A 15,789-nucleotide genomic window follows, 5' to 3' on the forward strand; every position below is an offset into this window, starting at 1 on the left:
CTCATCCTAGAGTTTTATCATTCCCGTTCTGGAGGGACTCCTATCACAAAGAGTAGACCGCTTCTTCTTTGCAGGTTGGGTGCCATTACACAGCAGAGAAACAGACACCGTCTTCATCTTAGTGGCACCCATTCACCTTCGGGACAAAGCGAACAGTCAGGGCAGCTATCGTGAGAACACTCAGCCCCCGAGGGCACCGTGAGATAGACAGTCGGACATGCCTTGTTTTGCTCATGATTTGAATGCAGTGTTTTTTTTTGTGGAGACTAGCATTTTCTCTATTCAAGGTTGAGCTCTGAGTTCAACGACAATATCTTAAGAAAAAAAGGCCAAGAATTTAAATAATATGTTATTGAGACTTCACAAAAAAAAAGAGCAGCACGGACTGCCAAACATCCAGAAATGTTTGTGGGATCATTCTGCTCCCTCTGTCCTATATGTGGCTTAAGAGGGAGGGGTTGCTTTCTCAGGACCTTTACCAGAGGGCTGGACTTTAGTGGGACAAGTGGGCCGGCTGCTCTTCCTACAGGATGAGAAGAAAGGAAAGAAATGGAAAACAGGGAGGGCAGAGTGGGGGTTTAGAAAGGCCTTTTCCAGCCCTTCTACTCTTTCAATTTATAGGTCTTACACACACACACACACACACACACACACACACACACACACACACACACACACACACACATACACACACACATACACACACACTCACACACAGAGCCCAGAAGGCAAAGTCAGGATGTGACATCATCCACAGGAAGAGAAGCCAAACAACTTTTTTCTCCCTTTACTGTGTTGTCTGTGCTGCTGAGTGAAGTTGGAGCCTCTCGGTCTGTTAGTGGCCGGCAGAGAGGGAGTGGATCCAGAGGAGTTAGAGGGGGCAGAGCAGCTGGATCTGTCCTCCACGGGGAGATTAAAGCCAAGGGCTCCGGCGCCTGAATCCTCCCTGAACTTCTCACAACTTCCCACCACATTCCTCTGCGGTAGGATTTCAGCCAGGTACAGTGCAGACAGCTTTTTTTTCTCCCCCGATTCTGTAATCTCTTGTTTGTGATCTCCCTCTTCCTTTGTTTTCTGGTTACCGAGACTTGCAGTGCCTTCTTTTTTTTTTCTTTTCTTCTTTCTCATTTATGTGTTGGGTCTTGGAAGGGCTTTTGCTAGTCTGCAGTTGTCAGAGGCAAACTGCAGAAAAGCCATTAAAGTATGCCAACAGTGCGTGATCAGACATGCTTCATTCCGAGGCTGTTGAAGCACGCAGGGAGATGTAAAGTGATCAATACAAAAAGTCCCTCTGTCCCACATGCTGTCACTTTTTGTTGAAACCCTTCCTGGCTTCAGTACTAAGAGTGTCCAAGTTCAATATTTGGCTGAAACCGTGTCTCCCTATGGAGAAGTGAATGGCATGTTGTAACTGTGAGCCTTCCTCAGAAAGCCCTTTTGTTATGGACACATTAAGAGCTATCTCATGACCACGTATTCACGCTCCCCCAGTGGTGAGTTTTAAACTGAGATCAGGCAGACTGTGAAAGCTAGTGGAAAGAAAGAGTACCCTTCTCATATATCAAATGCTGTTTGCATTTCAAATCATCACTGTTCGCTCAAAAGGATAAGGGTGAACAGAACCCTATTTTTCTGAAATGAGGTACTAGGTCAACAGAAGTTCACAACAAACCACCGTATCAGTGCTCAGCCTATAATGTGAGCACAGATGATAATGCGGGGACGAAAAAAACCCTTCTGCTTATTGGAGTCAGAGGGAAACAACCACAGGAAACGTTGAGACCGGCAGTTCAAAATGGGACACAAATGCGGATATAGTATCATGTTGCAACCACAGTCACTTGAATGTCACTGCAGTGTCAAATCTGTGGGAGCAACATATGCTGCAGTCTTCCACATTGCTGGATGGAAACACACAACTCAGTGGAGTGTAACACAATGAAATGTAACCCTTTCAACTATGTGACGTACCTAGATTGTATCTCTCACAAACTGCCCACCTCACTTTACTATAATAACCTACAGTATGTAGTTAATTTTCAAATGCGGGCATTATTGTTTTATTACCATAATAATGAAGGCTTTGGATCACATAACAGTTCAGCGAGGGCATGCTCCTGATCAGTGTGTAATATCTGCCAGGCGGTTATTAGCACTGTGATTGCACAGAAGTCTCACTGTAGTTATAGTCTGAGATCACATGATATATCGTCTTGTTGTCTGCTCCAAGTGCACGGACCAAACTGGGAAAAAAAGACTTGAAACTGGAACTGGTTTCTCTGCCTAATCAAGCTCTTATAAGTGAAATAGTTATTGAATCGTTTGGTACCCGCCACTGTGCGTGTATACAGGTATTTTCATATTTTGACTCTTTAATATATTTATGCTTCGTTTTTCTCGCGGCCATTGTTGTTGTCTTTAACTTATTATGCTGCTTTCTTGGCCAGGTCGCCCTTGTAAAAAAAACGAGTTGATCTCACTGAGTCACGTGGTTTAAAATGGGTTTAATAAAAATACAAAAATAGCTATCATAAAAAGATAATCGTATGTCAATAATGTACTGTTTGTGTGTCATATCCAAAGACTCATCTCCCAGAAATTTGTTTTTAAACCAAACTTAAAGTTTTGCCATCATAGCATCCAGTGTTCTGAGTGAGACGCAGCATGCCATTCATTTTCTCAATTATGCTTGACTGTAGTGGCCTGAACTTTGCCACAACCGATTAAAACTGTTGCTATTTTTATCAGCGTGTGCCACTGAAGATCTTGTGAAAAGGTCATCTCAGTCACACAAAGTTTAAAGCAGTGGATTGACAGGAAATGAATGAGCCTTTGACTTCTCTTGTTCTTCTTCTTCTTCACAGAAACGTCCCGCGATCTGAAAACAAGAGCTCCCTCCAATCTTTACGCGACAGGCGCTGACCCCCATTTGACCTGATTTCCGAGCTGAAACGCGCCTGGTGCCGTCGCTCAGGAAAGGTCACGCTTTATCAAACTCAAAACTAATTATTATTCTGGAGAGCTCACTCTCCCCTTATCACAGGGGAATCGGCTGAGTCAATGGCGCTGTGTCTCGGACAAGTCTTCAGCAAAGACAAAACATTCAGGCCGAGGAAGCGCTTCGAACCGGGCACCCAGCGCTTTGAACTCTACAAGAAGGCCCAGGCCTCGCTCAAGTCCGGCTTGGACCTGAGGAAAGTGGTTCAGCTGCCGGAGGGGGAGAACATCAACGACTGGATTGCCGTTCACGTGGTCGATTTTTTTAACAGGATCAACTTGATCTACGGCACGGTGAGCGAGTACTGCTCCGAGCGCACTTGTCCCATCATGTCTGGGGGGCTGAGGTACGAGTACAGGTGGCAGGACGGCGACGACTACAAGAAACCCACCAAGCTGCCCGCTCTCAAGTACATGAACCTGATGATGGACTGGATCGAGTCGCTCATCAATAATGAGGACATCTTCCCCACCAGAGTAGGTGTGTGAGGAGTCTTGCAAATGAAGGCGTCAGACTGTTATTGAGTGTGAGCCTAATGCCTGATTGATTGCTGCACTGACGTTGTGCTGCATCAGTGCTGAAGTGTCTGCCTGGAGTGCAGTGTTGTTCCCCTTCATTAACATCTCAAATGGGATGATAAAGTTCAAGCAGGAGTTAATTAAACAATGAGGTTGACATTTAGAGGAGACTGGACGAGTGATTGTGGTGATATTTTATCCCAGCAGCAGATTTGACAATCAACATTTGTTAGAGGAGAGAATCGGGGGCCTCTCTGTGTGTGATTTTCCTCTGGGAGCTCTGCTTCCCCCCTGCAGTCCATAGACATGCAGGTCAGGTGAAACTTACCTCTAGGTGTAAAAGGGTTTTGCCTACTTGTTAGACTAAAGATTGCCAGTTTTAACTGGGTGTTTTCCTATCTTTTTACCCAGTGTGTGCTCAATCTTCCATGGCCCTGAACAGGAATAAATAGAGACAGAAAATGAAAGTTAGTGTGAGCGTCCATGTAAGACGTGGAACAATGTGCCTCAATACCGTAAGCTTTATTTGTCTGGCATACCCACAGAGCCTTTTCAGAAGGGCTCAAGTACATTTCATCAATGAGCCCCTTCCATAGATGGGATAACTTAAAGGAATTGTTTTAGTTGTTCACTGCTGAGAAAACACTGTGATGCCTGGTCTCTTTCTTTTATTAAGCTGATTTTTGCATTGTGTATTATTACCACTTCAGGCAGTAAAAGTTAGACTTTTCTGCCATTTATCTATACGTGTAGCTATTAAGTTGGAATCTTTCACAAGTTGCTTGAGTCTTGGTTATTGTGGCAGTAAATATGCTAAAGTTCAGGCTCACACCAATAAGTAATCCTATTTGTAAACTAATATGTGGAGTTCTCCCTTTGATGCTGTTGAGGAGAAATTATTACTTGTACTTACAGAATATTACATCTATTAAAAGATGGGATTCAATTATATAAAATGATTGATTAACTTTATGTCTCAGATTTAATCAAACAAATTCTCAGGCGGAAGTCTACTATTGTCTGTAACACGTTTCTCCTTTCTACACACTAGGTGTACCTTTCCCCAAGAACTTCCAGCAGGTGTGCAAGAAGATCCTGAGCCGCCTCTTCAGGGTGTTTGTGCACGTTTACATCCATCACTTTGACAGCATCTGCAGCATGGGTGCAGAGGCCCACATCAATACCTGCTACAAGCACTACTACTACTTCATCTCGGAGTTCAACCTCATCGATCACTCGGAACTGGAGCCCCTGGTGAGACAATAGCAACGACCTCAGATGTGTGAGGGTGACGACAGGGAGCAGGAGAAAGAGGATCAAATGGATGTTTTGTGTTGGGAGGGGTTGTCAGTCTCACTCCCATAACTGTCAGTCTTGCAGAAAACATCAGCCATCCTGCCATCTATAACCTTGATGTGCAGCATGCTTGGTGAGGTTGAGTTTTGTCCTCATGCCAGTGTGTTTTCCCGGCTAATGCACAAAGAAAATAACGGCAATGTTTGTCTTCTGAAGTCTGACAGACTACATGTTCTCCCTACGATAACAATCATTTTCCATTTTACTCTAGGATTGGAACCAGTATTCACGTTTTCCCCCAATTCTCCATTATGAAATAAACTTGTAAACTGCTTCATGGTTTGGTTTGAAGCAACAACTCTCGTAAGAGGAGTTGCTGTCTTTGTGTAGTCATGTAGTGAGGCAGCGTTTGTGTAGCTGTAGACCTCCATCACAGATGAGCAGATGGAGAATGGTCCTCCGAGCGTCAATAAAAAGCTTCAGTTATCATCATTATGAAGCCTGGGTCGTGTAGCCCCCCTCATAAAGCAAAACGGGGATGAGACATTTATGTCAACACTCCGCAGAAAGGATGAGTCTTGTAAACAGACCCTGTTTTGTTGTTCCACCTTTAGTACCCAAGGCGATTCTTTTTGTTGTTTGTCTGATAGGAATTTTCTGTCTCACGATAAGAAATAATGTTCTTCATACAGAAAGTGTAGATAGCCCTTATTAACAATCATTCATCTCGTCGTACAATAAGATTTTGATGTGTTAAACGTGTCCTTTGTTTTCTTTTCCTACAGAAAGCGATGACAGAGAAGATATGCAATTAAACAAAACCACAAGGACAAAAGGAGTTTACATTTTGACGTTATCTGAGCCCCATGAGAAGTCATCGCCTTCAAAACACTCAAAACAAAGAACAATTTTACATCACGTTTTCTAAGCATAACTGGGAAGGTCCACTAACTTACTACATTTCTGCATATGGTGGCAGTGCCTTCAGGTTTTTACTTGAAGTTGTGCTTGGTGCCATCATTATAGGACTTTGTGTTGGATTATAATACATCCTCCTGTACTTGTGCGTATTCTTTCCTCCTGTGCATGTATGTTTGACCTTTTTGTATACAGTGTTAAGTCGTTTTTTGTTCAATGTTTATATTGTTGTAAATGTGTGTATTTTTTTGTACAGTTTGAACATAAAAATGCAGTCTAAAAATGCTTTTGAAAATGTATACAATTCACAAGACAACAAGATGAGTATTAAAAATGCATCAGGCCTTTAGTTTCAGGCCAAAACCAACACAGATGAAGCTTTCACCAGATAAATAAAGACAAGGATAAGGAGAAGTATTATCAAAAATATCAATGACATAACATTGTAGGTATGTGGCATGAGCCATACTTAATCTTATAAGTGATGCTGACCTGTCAAACCTGTGCTTCTGTAAATAAATCGCATCATCATGCACAAGAAAATCCCCACTATACGTGGTGCGGGGTGTGGCGGGGAGTCAAGCGAAGTGACGTAGGAGAGGCAGCCGTATTCCCGACCAATGGGAGAAGGTGGGTTTGCAAAAAGGGGCGGAGCAAACGTCTGTTTATGTGTTTTCCCGCCCTGCGCGTCACTGACTGAAATTTCAGCTAGTGATGGGTGCTTACATCAGCTGTGAGAGGCTTTGACAGAGGGGACTTGGCTGGTTTGGACCATTTGGATCCAGAGTCCAGGTTCGACTGGTTTGTTGTATTTCTTTTTTCTGTTTAACGAAACTTTACTCGTATTTAAACACCAACTACCCCAAAACTAGCGAATGGACGAACATTTGGTAGGACAAGCTAGCTAAGGGTACTTGCTAGCTAGCTGGGGTTAACGACAATAACATCCATGGTTGTACAGTCACCAGTGAACGCTAACTCTCAGCTTTCCACATGAGTGGTTCATCGTTTAGTCGTTGCTGCCTCTTGGTCGGAGTGCCTCGATTTGTGTAGAAACAGTGCGAATGTGAAGTAACAATGTAGCAAATGTTAGCTGCATAATGCTAAAGCTAACCTACCGTAGCAACAACCTTATTCTGTCACTCAATAACCAGAGCGAAAGAAAGTTTGACACAAGAGAGTAAAGAAAGAGGAAACTGTTACTGCGAGGGGATCAATGGACTTTTTTGCTGTTTCATTTATTCCCTTTGACCTAAATAGCTTGTCATCGTGTATCTTTATGTATCTGCTGATGCAGTTTGTGCCAGACTAACTCTGTATTTGTTACTCTCAGTTGGCAGATATGGTGAGGCACAGCATGATGACAGAGGTGCAGACCTTCCAGCACTCCCTCCAGGTAAGATCTGTTCTCTTAATGCTGGCGATTTAAAACCCTTTAATTTTTTTTAATGTAACGTGTTAGAAACGAACAAGCTGCCAGGACGCAGTTCACAGACTGTCAAGGCTATCAGAACAGAAATGCAGAAGTTTCATCATTTTCCATGAGTCACGCCACTTTCAGCGTTTGTGTAAAGGCTTCTGGTAATAACCAGGGTGAGGTAAGGCCTGATATAGTATTTCCTGCATTCACATCAGGCTGTTTTGGCAGGTTGCCAAAGGGGAAGATGAGATGAGATGGGTTTGTAATAGTAGTTATACATCATGCAAACGCATACATTATGCAAAATAAGTTGTTATCATGTATAAGAGTAATAAGCCTGTTGTGTGGGACATTTTTTTTTTTTTTTGTAATTTCACATTGAGAACAAAGTGAGAGTATTATGTATTCCCTCTCGTGCTTTCTCTACTGTACCACCACCTGATCTCACTCTGGATACTCTCGCACTCTCCCCCCCCCCCCCCTCCCCTCCCATGCGGCCTCCTTCGCTCTGTTACAGGGTAACTCCCTGGCTTTGGGCCAAGTGGGGCAGAACTGTGGGGGAACTCAGGAGAACGGGGTCGCTTCAGAGGAGAGACAGCACCTTTCCCAAGGCCCAGAAGGTACGACAGCTCTATGATTCACAACAGCTCTGGAGCTACTGAAACTTTCGGTGCACACAGTAACACTCTGGCAAACTCTGTACTGTTTTAACGAATTTGCTTGCAAATGGGTTCTTTTGTGTCGCCACAGAAATCGAGAAAAGCCAGCCAGTGAATATCCCAGATGCAGCTAAACGAAAAAAGAAGAAAAGAACCAGAGCGACCGACAGCTCCACGGGCACCTTTGATGGTAATGAAGCTGATGTTATTGGCGAAACATCAAAAATGTAAAGATGACTCAAGCATGTACTGCAGTCCCATAATGATATTGTTTCTTCAGATCTCTACAAACTGATGGATGAGGTGCTCGGTCAAGGGGCGTATGCTAAAGTTCAAGGATGCATAAGTCTGCAGAACGGACAGGAGTATGCTGTGAAGGTGAGTACGTATCATTTTAGGTAACAAAGTTATTTGTTATTATGATTAAGGAAATGCTTAGACAGCTTGTTGGATGCTGTTTCTCAGTTAATTACTTATTATGTTATCATGCTGATGGACAACCTTGACACAGAAAGTTGTGGAAATAGTTTTGGATCAAATCTTTGGCAAGTGTTTGCATAAATGCTTTGACTTTTTATACATTTCATGTATTTAATATGTTTTATTTTACAAAGATCATAGAGAAGAGTGCAGGGCACAGCCGCAGCAGAGTCTTTCGAGAAGTGGAAACTCTCTACCAGTGTCAAGGAAACAAGTGAGTGTATTTTGTAAAAGACATTTTTTTTTTTTTAACTAAATAAAACGAACAGGATGAAAGCGATTCTAATCGGTGTCCTGAACTATCTTTTGATCCAGCAACATTTTGGAATTGATCCAGTTCTTTGAAGACAGCTCCTGCTTTTATTTGGTATTTGAAAAGCTGCGTGGTGGTAAGTAATATAAATTAATATGTTAACATTTAAAACTGCTTACACGTAGCTTTTTTTTTTTTTTTTTTCTCTTGATAAACACGCAGATTGCTCCAACAATTGTCTTCTCTTCCTTCAGGCTCCATTCTCACACACATCCAGAACCGGAAGCACTTTGACGAGCTGGAGGCCAGTAAGGTGGTCCGGGACATTGCACAAGCTCTTGACTTCCTTCACACTAAAGGTAGGTCAACAACCACGCGGCTGTTCTGTGAAAGTCCAAAGAGAATAGCTGTGGGTTATTTATTTATTTTCATTTTTCGTCATGGTGACTGTGCTTTTTCTACAGGCATTGCACATAGAGACCTTAAGCTGGAGAACATCCTTTGTGAATACACTGATCGGGTAAGTGACTTTTTAAAGGACAGGAAGCTGAAGGACATTAGTGTTTCCTCGAGGTGTAGAGTGTACAAGTATAATGCTTTTCCTCCGTCTTTCTACGCAGGTGTCCCCAGTAAAGATCTGTGATTTTGACTTGGGAAGTGGAGTGAAGCTCAGCAGTGCCTGTACGCCCATAACGACTCCAGAGCTCACCACACCGGTAACGGTCTAGTTTTTAATTCATGACACACACTGAACCGAACTCATGGAAAACAAGTTGCGTGAGTCTCCCGTGTGTTTTTCTTTCTCTCAGTGTGGCTCAGCAGAGTACATGGCTCCAGAAGTAGTGGAGGTGTTCACGGACGAGGCCTCTTTCTACGACAAACGCTGTGACCTGTGGAGTCTCGGGGTCATCCTCTACATCCTGCTGAGCGGCAGCCCCCCCTTCACGGGCCACTGTGGCACCGACTGTGGATGGGACCGGGGAGAAACCTGCAGAACCTGCCAGGTACGAGCCTCTTAGTTTAGCCATATCTGATTTAAGTGAGGAAGTCTCTCTATAGCTTGATTTACGTGTGACTGCATCTGTACTTCTGGACATGAATTGTTTTTTGATTTTCTGAGTCAGGGGTTTAATGTTAAATCCTTCAGCAGCATTTAGTCTCCACCAGACTTTCATTCAGGCACCTCTGTGCTTCAGCTTGAAGAATGTTGCCGTCCTGCTTCACTACAAATACGCAACAACAGTTTAACAGGATGTCGGGTCGTATTCTCTCCGCAGAGTCACCTGTTTGAGAGCATCCAGCAGGGCAAGTATGAATTTCCGGACAAGGACTGGGATCACATCACAGAGGGGGCCAAGGATCTCATCTCCAAGCTGTTGGTTCGGGACGCAACTCTGCGCCTCAGTGCTGCTCGGGTCCTCAAGCACCCTTGGGTGCAAGGGGTGGGTGCCATTAGATCTGTTGATGCATCTCACATGCAAGGCCACTGTATCACTCATCCAATGCTACTTTTTGTTGTATTTAAAGCAATTATTAATAAAAAAAAATTTTTACAGAACGCTCCAGAGAGAGGTCTTCCAACTCCTCATGTTCTACAGAGGTAAGGCAGCTAAGAAAGTCACATCGGATGTATTTATGAAGTTTATAAGGTGTTCAAAACTAAATTGTGTGAAAAGTCTGTTGATGATTTAGGTGAAAACATTCAACCATCTCATGAATCCTCTTCTGCCTCCTCTCTTCCTCCAGGAACAGCAGCACCAAAGACCTGAGCCAGTTTGCAGCAGAAGCCATCGCCTTTAACCGGCAGCTATCTCAGCACGACGAGCAGCAGGAGGACGTGGGAGCCATCGTTTGCTCCATGAGGCTTTCTCCTCCCTCCAACTCCAGACTGGCCCGCAGACGGGCGCAGACCAACGCCCTGCGCACCAGCGACTTTGCACCCGCGTCGGACGACCTCACGGCCTGAAGGACCAGTGAGGTCCTTGCGTGTGTTTTTATAATTTATTTTTTCACCAGCAGCCTTTTAGGATCAGCCACGCTGTAACTGTTCTTGAAGCTCTGTCCCATGGCCAGTAATCTTATCACCTGGACAGAGTTTGAGCACTGACGGTTAATCGTCGGCTACCACTTCCTTATTGATTTTAAATTTGACAACAGCTTTTGGGGTTTACTGTTACAATTAGTCTTAACAGAGATATTTATTTTCTATTCAATGATTCAGTTTAGCAGAAACCGCTCTTAATGCCTGTATGAGTACATATCATTAATAACACAGCATTACGTGGGTTCAGTACAGTTTTGCAGCTGTTACTGTTTTAATGTAATATCTAATATTGATGGATTTTATTTTTCTTGTTGTCCAACTGTGAATTAGTTAATATTTTATTTAAATGCTGCTTATTTTTTTTCGGTCACTGGAGGAAAGGGATGAGTTCTCTTTTATGTTTTGCTTTTTGAAGCTTGTCAGTGTATTTGGTTTGATTGTGGTTAAATTGATAAACACTTAAAGGAGACTGTTCATCAGTGAAAATGGGCTTTTCTCCATGCTACACATCATTTTTAAAACTTGTTTTTTTTAAAGTCAGTCGAGGCTACGTAGACCTTACAGAACGTGCAGGAAGGTGAATGGATGTTGAAAGTTTGAGAAGACTCTTCGATCAAATAGTTTTTTTTTATTTCTTATCGTTCTTTCACTTCAACACAAGCTACCTGTAGCACTGACATACTTTAACATAAGTCACTGATTTCATTTATCTGAAAGGGAGAATATTGTATTCTATGTAAGTGAAGTCAACACCCGCAGTGATGTTTTAACAACCGTTTAATCCTCATTAGAGTCCAACGTTTCCTCTGGCTCTTTATGTTTTTTTGCACCACATCTTCGCACGTTTTGTAACTAAACATCCCAAAAAGACTCTTAGTTTCTTATTGATCTGATATCTGTGTGTTTTTACTCTGCTGAATTGAAATGTGAGAATTGTTTTTGTTTGTAGCTGAAGACTTGAGACTTTGAAGAGGGTTCATGAACAGTTGATGTTACACTTTGTAGTGAGGTGATGAATGGATTTATTTTTATATTTAGTTTTGGTTCTGTGACTCGCTCAGAGTGTGCCGATGGAAAATAATAATAATGGACTAACCAAAGTTTTGAGTCCAAGTTCCTTTTTTTTTTTAATTTTAAAGAAATATTTTAACTTCTTTGTTTAACTCATTATGAAGCCCGTCTTTGTTTGACCAGTGGACGGCAGTCCATCGCCTTTTTATTTCCCTAATCACCGAATTAACTCTGTGTTGCGCCTATTAAATGACACGTCCCCTGTTGCCATGGATACCCCATCCCTATAGCAACACTGGGCCATCAGAGGCTGACGGGGATTTGCTCAGAGCGAGAAAAAAAAAAAAACCCACTTGGTATGTTGAAGCCCTCTCACTCCCATTATGAATCATAAATGGACTTCTAATGTAATATCATCAAATGAGATGCAGTTATGGGGTCCGATGCATAAAGCTCTGTGTGGAGCACATTTTCACTGCTGTGTTCTCAATAAAAAAAAATATCCTCAAACATATTCGCCTGTCTAATCTGTGTTACATTCGTTTGTCAATTTATGCTTTCTTTCTTTATTGCAAGTTCTCGTTCAGGTGTGTTGAGTTGTTGGTGTTGGGAGTAAATGTGGTTTAACGCTTCAGTCGAGTGAGCGTCCTTGGATGCTGAGAGGATGGTGAAGGGACAGGAAGCCGGTGCGGTTAACCCGCACAAACACTGATCAGATAGCAACGCTCAGACGGAAGCCGTGTCCTTGTTAAGACTTATTTTAAAGCAGAGGAGAAGCGTGTGTACCCAGATAAGCTGAATCGTTTTAAGATCAACAGAATGTGGTTTCATCATAATTAAATAAATTGATTTAAAGCAACAAGTAGCAGTAGTAACATTCATCGCCACCCATTTGGTGTATATTTGAGTTTCTACTGATTTCTCATAGATTCCTCAAACAATCAAATGTTAATGTATTCAATGCACACATGCAAACACGGTATTGCCCCCGATTTGTTTGGAGGGTTTGTTTCAGATCCCTGTAGCGCCCCCGGTGGTCCTTGTTCATTATAACATGTGGTGTGTGTGTATGTGTGTGTGTGTGTGAGAGCAGCAGCTCACTCTGCTGTTCACCTGCAGGAGGGAGAGATCTCCAACTCTGCTACTCCTGCATGTGATGGACGGACAGAAGACGGCACAACATCAATGAGGTTTATGGGTCTGATTGAAGGTAAGTGACACTGAGATTAGAAGGCTTTACAACAGTGTTGCTATGTTTTCAGGTTTTCTTCTTGGTGCGCATTTTAAAGTGACCAGCAGTGAGGAAAATGTGGATTTAAAATGTATTCTTATTGGGAATAGCTGCACTTTTAGTGGTATTGCTGCATGCATTACATGTCTTGAGTCATTTATTGGTGTTGAAAAACCTTTCTCAGCAGGCGTTTTATAATTTGTCACTTAGTCATATATGGAGATTTTTTTTTGCTGCATTGAATTACTTTTGAATGACATGTTTAAAAAAGATCACAGAAACCTAAAGTGTAGCTTATAAAAGCTTCAGCCTCTTAAACATAGCTGCACTTTTAGCAGTATTGTCCCGGTGAGCTGCACATGTCGGCTCTTCAGTCTCTTCTTCTTCATCATCATCATCATCATCATCATCATCATCATCATCATCTCTCTGTGTTGAGTTCAGTGACAAGTCAGTCATGTGATCTTCAGCTCCTCTGGGTTTTCACAGAGCTCTCCATGAGACATGGTGCTACCTGAAATCTCCTCGGGACCATCTGCTCCCATGAAGGCCCCCAAGCGGCGCGGCCCGCGGCACCAGAGCCTGCCCTCCCCGGCCCTGTGCTGCGCCTGCGGCCTGTGCATCATGCTGGCCGGCATCAACATCACCCTGGTGGGAGCTTTCGCCTTCGGCACCTTCATCCCTACCGGCAACCCCCCGATCATCATCGGGCCTCTCCTCCTGTTGGTAGCCCTGGCCTTCTTCACCGCGTGCTGTGTGGTCAGCAGGAGGCCCCCGGCCCACGTGGCCCGCAGGCCCAACGGAGGCGAGAAGTGGGGGCTGATGCGGATGGGGACGGCGGCGTTCGAGATGGAGACGAGCGACCAGATGCTGCAGGACACTACGGCCGTTCAGCTCAGCCCCACCAGCTCCCCCACCTCCTCTCATAAGTCCAGCTGCGGCCACGGGGGCGACACCCCTCCTCCGCCTGGCTGTCAGGATGGAGCCGGTGAGCTGCACATGTCAGAGGTGTCTGACGTGGGTGTCACTGGAGACAACACCACCTTGACCTCTGACAGCAAGGAGAGCACTCCCACACAGATGCTGCCTGCTCAGAACACTTCCTCCACGTAGCATGGACTTGTTTGTTTCGTTGTTTACTGGATGAAAAATGTCTGGTGCGATTGACAAGACTGATTTAAAAAAAAAAAAGGGAGACTACCACCCTCAGACTGTTGACTGAAATGTGCTGTTATAAACCTCTCTGATTGTAGCTCATTCGGTGTGTTATGTTGTTGAATGTTTGTTGCTCAGTTCCAGGATGTACAACACTTTGCCACAGGAGATGGTACTTTAATCCAAGTGCCTGTTTGTGTACTTCTTGTTGTATAAAGGCTGATAATCCTGCACTCACGTTGTGGTTGGCGCTTGTCAACCTCCGTTGGGAAAGAAGATGTCCAGCCAAGCTTCTCTGAGTCATGAAAGCTGCTCCTGTGTAAGCCTGGTCAACCACAATTTCTTTTTTTCTCCACACACTTTTTAAAACCTTGCATCAGCTGTAAAGAGTGAGCAACCTGTGTCATGTCTAGATGGATATTCAAGAACAAGTGAATGTGTATGCCATGTTGTTACTGCAGATGTTCTATATATGTTTGTGGCACCTACACGTTTTATAAATAAAACTGAAAGGTTATTTAATTGTCAGTTTTATGTCGCGTTTCTGTACAAAAACCTTGGTGAGGATTTTAAAAAGAACAAAGTGTAAACAAGACACTGTGTAGCAGAAAGAAATCTCAGGCTACGTGAGAAAGGTGCACGGCTTGTGAAGATAATTCATTCGCTATCGGAGAAAAGCAAGCTGCGGCAGTACAAACAGCTCCTTTCTGACATGTTGCCCATCACTTGGCATCTGACCCAACAGCTGCTGGCAAAGGCGAGAGATCCCTGTTTACTCATCATTATACAGCTGCTGTCCACAAACAGAGCAGGACACACAGTGTGATCCCTGCACACAACTCAACCACTGGAAAAGAAAACCGCCACAGCCTGCTGTTATTGCCTCATAAACGGCTACAGGGAGGCAGCGTGGGCGTCCTTAGTTATCCAGTGAATCAGAAATATGACCGGTAGTGTTTCTATATAGGGGATGACATCTCTGGGCAACCTGAACTCATTTCTAAACAATCAATGAGGTCATATTGCTCTGACGGATGGCACAGTGAAATTACTTTAGTGCAGATTTGCAGGTTCGTGTCACTGAGCCTTTTTTTGCACAAAACATAATTTTCCTCAAGCATCCTCAGTTCTCCTTACGTTTTTGATTATTTACTCCTACTTTGAGTTTGGATTTTACTCAGAGACATCCATGAATGGGACAAGGTATTAAAACTGTGATTGTAATCTCTCATAACTGGTAACGCCTTTGGTTACATTCATGAAGAGAAACCATCCTGTCAATGAGGAATATCTTGACATTTTAAAATTACATAAAATTGAGGAAGCAACAATGCTAAATATAAAACTTGAGTGTAATATTTCATAGTGTTCATTGTCAGACGGGAAATCCAGGTCCAGTAATAATGACACCATTCATTCAGTTAATTCAGGATTTCTCTTTAGATCTGTGTGCTGGACTTTACAGTCTGCATATCAGGACTGTATTTAAGCCCCAGATTAACACCGTCCGCAGTGTATATCACACAGCAGGTGGCTTCCTGAGGCGGACTGGGTAATGAGCGAGGACCAGAGACCCTTCTCAGGATCAACCTCAGACCACGGGGGTCACTGGGATCATGGCAGAGGAAGGATTTCCACAGAAAGTCTCCAGCACTGCTGAGGGACAGCCTCTGGGGGACAGCCTCTGGGGGACAGCCTCTGGGGGACAGCCTCTGGGAGACGCAGGTTGAAACCTCGAGTGGCCCTCAGTTTGGCACCCAGGTAAAGAATTACAAGTGGCCTCTCAGAGAGAATCCTGGAATCATC

At 43.6% G+C, this 15,789-nt stretch overlaps 3 protein-coding genes across 4 annotated transcripts; all 3 read left to right on the forward strand.

The window, feature by feature from the left end:
• The first annotated feature begins 690 nt into the window (after nt 1-690).
• On the forward strand, nt 691-6,308 carry mob3c (MOB kinase activator 3C). Its single transcript, XM_076087767.1, has 4 exons — nt 691-999; nt 2,865-3,478; nt 4,568-4,770; nt 5,598-6,308. Exons 2-4 carry the CDS (start codon nt 3,061-3,063, stop codon nt 5,625-5,627), a joined length of 651 nt encoding a protein of 216 aa, XP_075943882.1. The 5' UTR covers nt 691-999; nt 2,865-3,060; the 3' UTR covers nt 5,628-6,308.
• Nucleotides 6,309-6,429: 121 nt separating this feature from the next.
• Nucleotides 6,430-12,107, forward strand: mknk1 (MAPK interacting serine/threonine kinase 1). 2 transcript variants are annotated; one of them, XM_076087766.1, is made up of 14 exons: nt 6,431-6,522; nt 7,064-7,126; nt 7,668-7,770; nt 7,901-7,999; nt 8,090-8,187; nt 8,424-8,503; nt 8,605-8,678; nt 8,797-8,901; nt 9,007-9,062; nt 9,163-9,258; nt 9,352-9,546; nt 9,820-9,984; nt 10,099-10,142; nt 10,289-12,107. In XM_076087766.1, the coding sequence occupies exons 2-14, from the start codon at nt 7,073-7,075 to the stop codon at nt 10,506-10,508; spliced, it is 1,389 nt and encodes a 462-aa protein (XP_075943881.1). In that variant the 5' UTR covers nt 6,431-6,522; nt 7,064-7,072; the 3' UTR covers nt 10,509-12,107. The 2 variants fall into 2 exon arrangements, with proteins under 2 accessions (XP_075943880.1, XP_075943881.1); XM_076087765.1 differs by having other exon boundaries at nt 6,430-6,522; nt 8,797-9,062.
• A 1,225-nt stretch (nt 12,108-13,332) lies between these two features.
• Nucleotides 13,333-13,941, forward strand: LOC142946211 (transmembrane protein 275-like). The gene has a single exon (XM_076087273.1). The coding sequence runs from the start codon at nt 13,333-13,335 to the stop codon at nt 13,939-13,941; it is 609 nt and encodes a 202-aa protein (XP_075943388.1).
• Nucleotides 13,942-15,789: the final 1,848 nt, after the last annotated feature.

The sequence above is a fragment of the Anarhichas minor genome, unplaced genomic scaffold (genome assembly GCF_050575085.1).
Source record: "Anarhichas minor isolate MPS153535 unplaced genomic scaffold, ASM5057508v1 ptg000010l, whole genome shotgun sequence".
NCBI classification, from domain to species: domain Eukaryota; kingdom Metazoa; phylum Chordata; class Actinopteri; order Perciformes; family Anarhichadidae; genus Anarhichas; species Anarhichas minor.

Coding starts and splice junctions, on each gene's coding strand:
- mob3c (XM_076087767.1), top strand. CDS start 3,061: ATGGCGCTGTGTCTCGGACAAGTCTTCAGCAAAGACAAAACATTCAGG. Junction 3,479..4,567: donor CATCTTCCCCACCAGAGTAG/GTGTGTGAGGAG, acceptor TCTACACACTAG/GTGTACCTTTCCCCAAGAAC. Junction 4,771..5,597: donor ACTCGGAACTGGAGCCCCTG/GTGAGACAATAG, acceptor CTTTTCCTACAG/AAAGCGATGACAGAGAAGAT.
- mknk1 (XM_076087765.1), top strand. CDS start 7,073: ATGGTGAGGCACAGCATGATGACAGAGGTGCAGACCTTCCAGCACTCC. Junction 8,679..8,796: donor ATTTGAAAAGCTGCGTGGTG/GTAAGTAATATA, acceptor CTCTTCCTTCAG/GCTCCATTCTCACACACATC. Junction 9,547..9,819: donor AAACCTGCAGAACCTGCCAG/GTACGAGCCTCT, acceptor TTCTCTCCGCAG/AGTCACCTGTTTGAGAGCAT.
- LOC142946211 (XM_076087273.1), top strand. CDS start 13,333: ATGGTGCTACCTGAAATCTCCTCGGGACCATCTGCTCCCATGAAGGCC.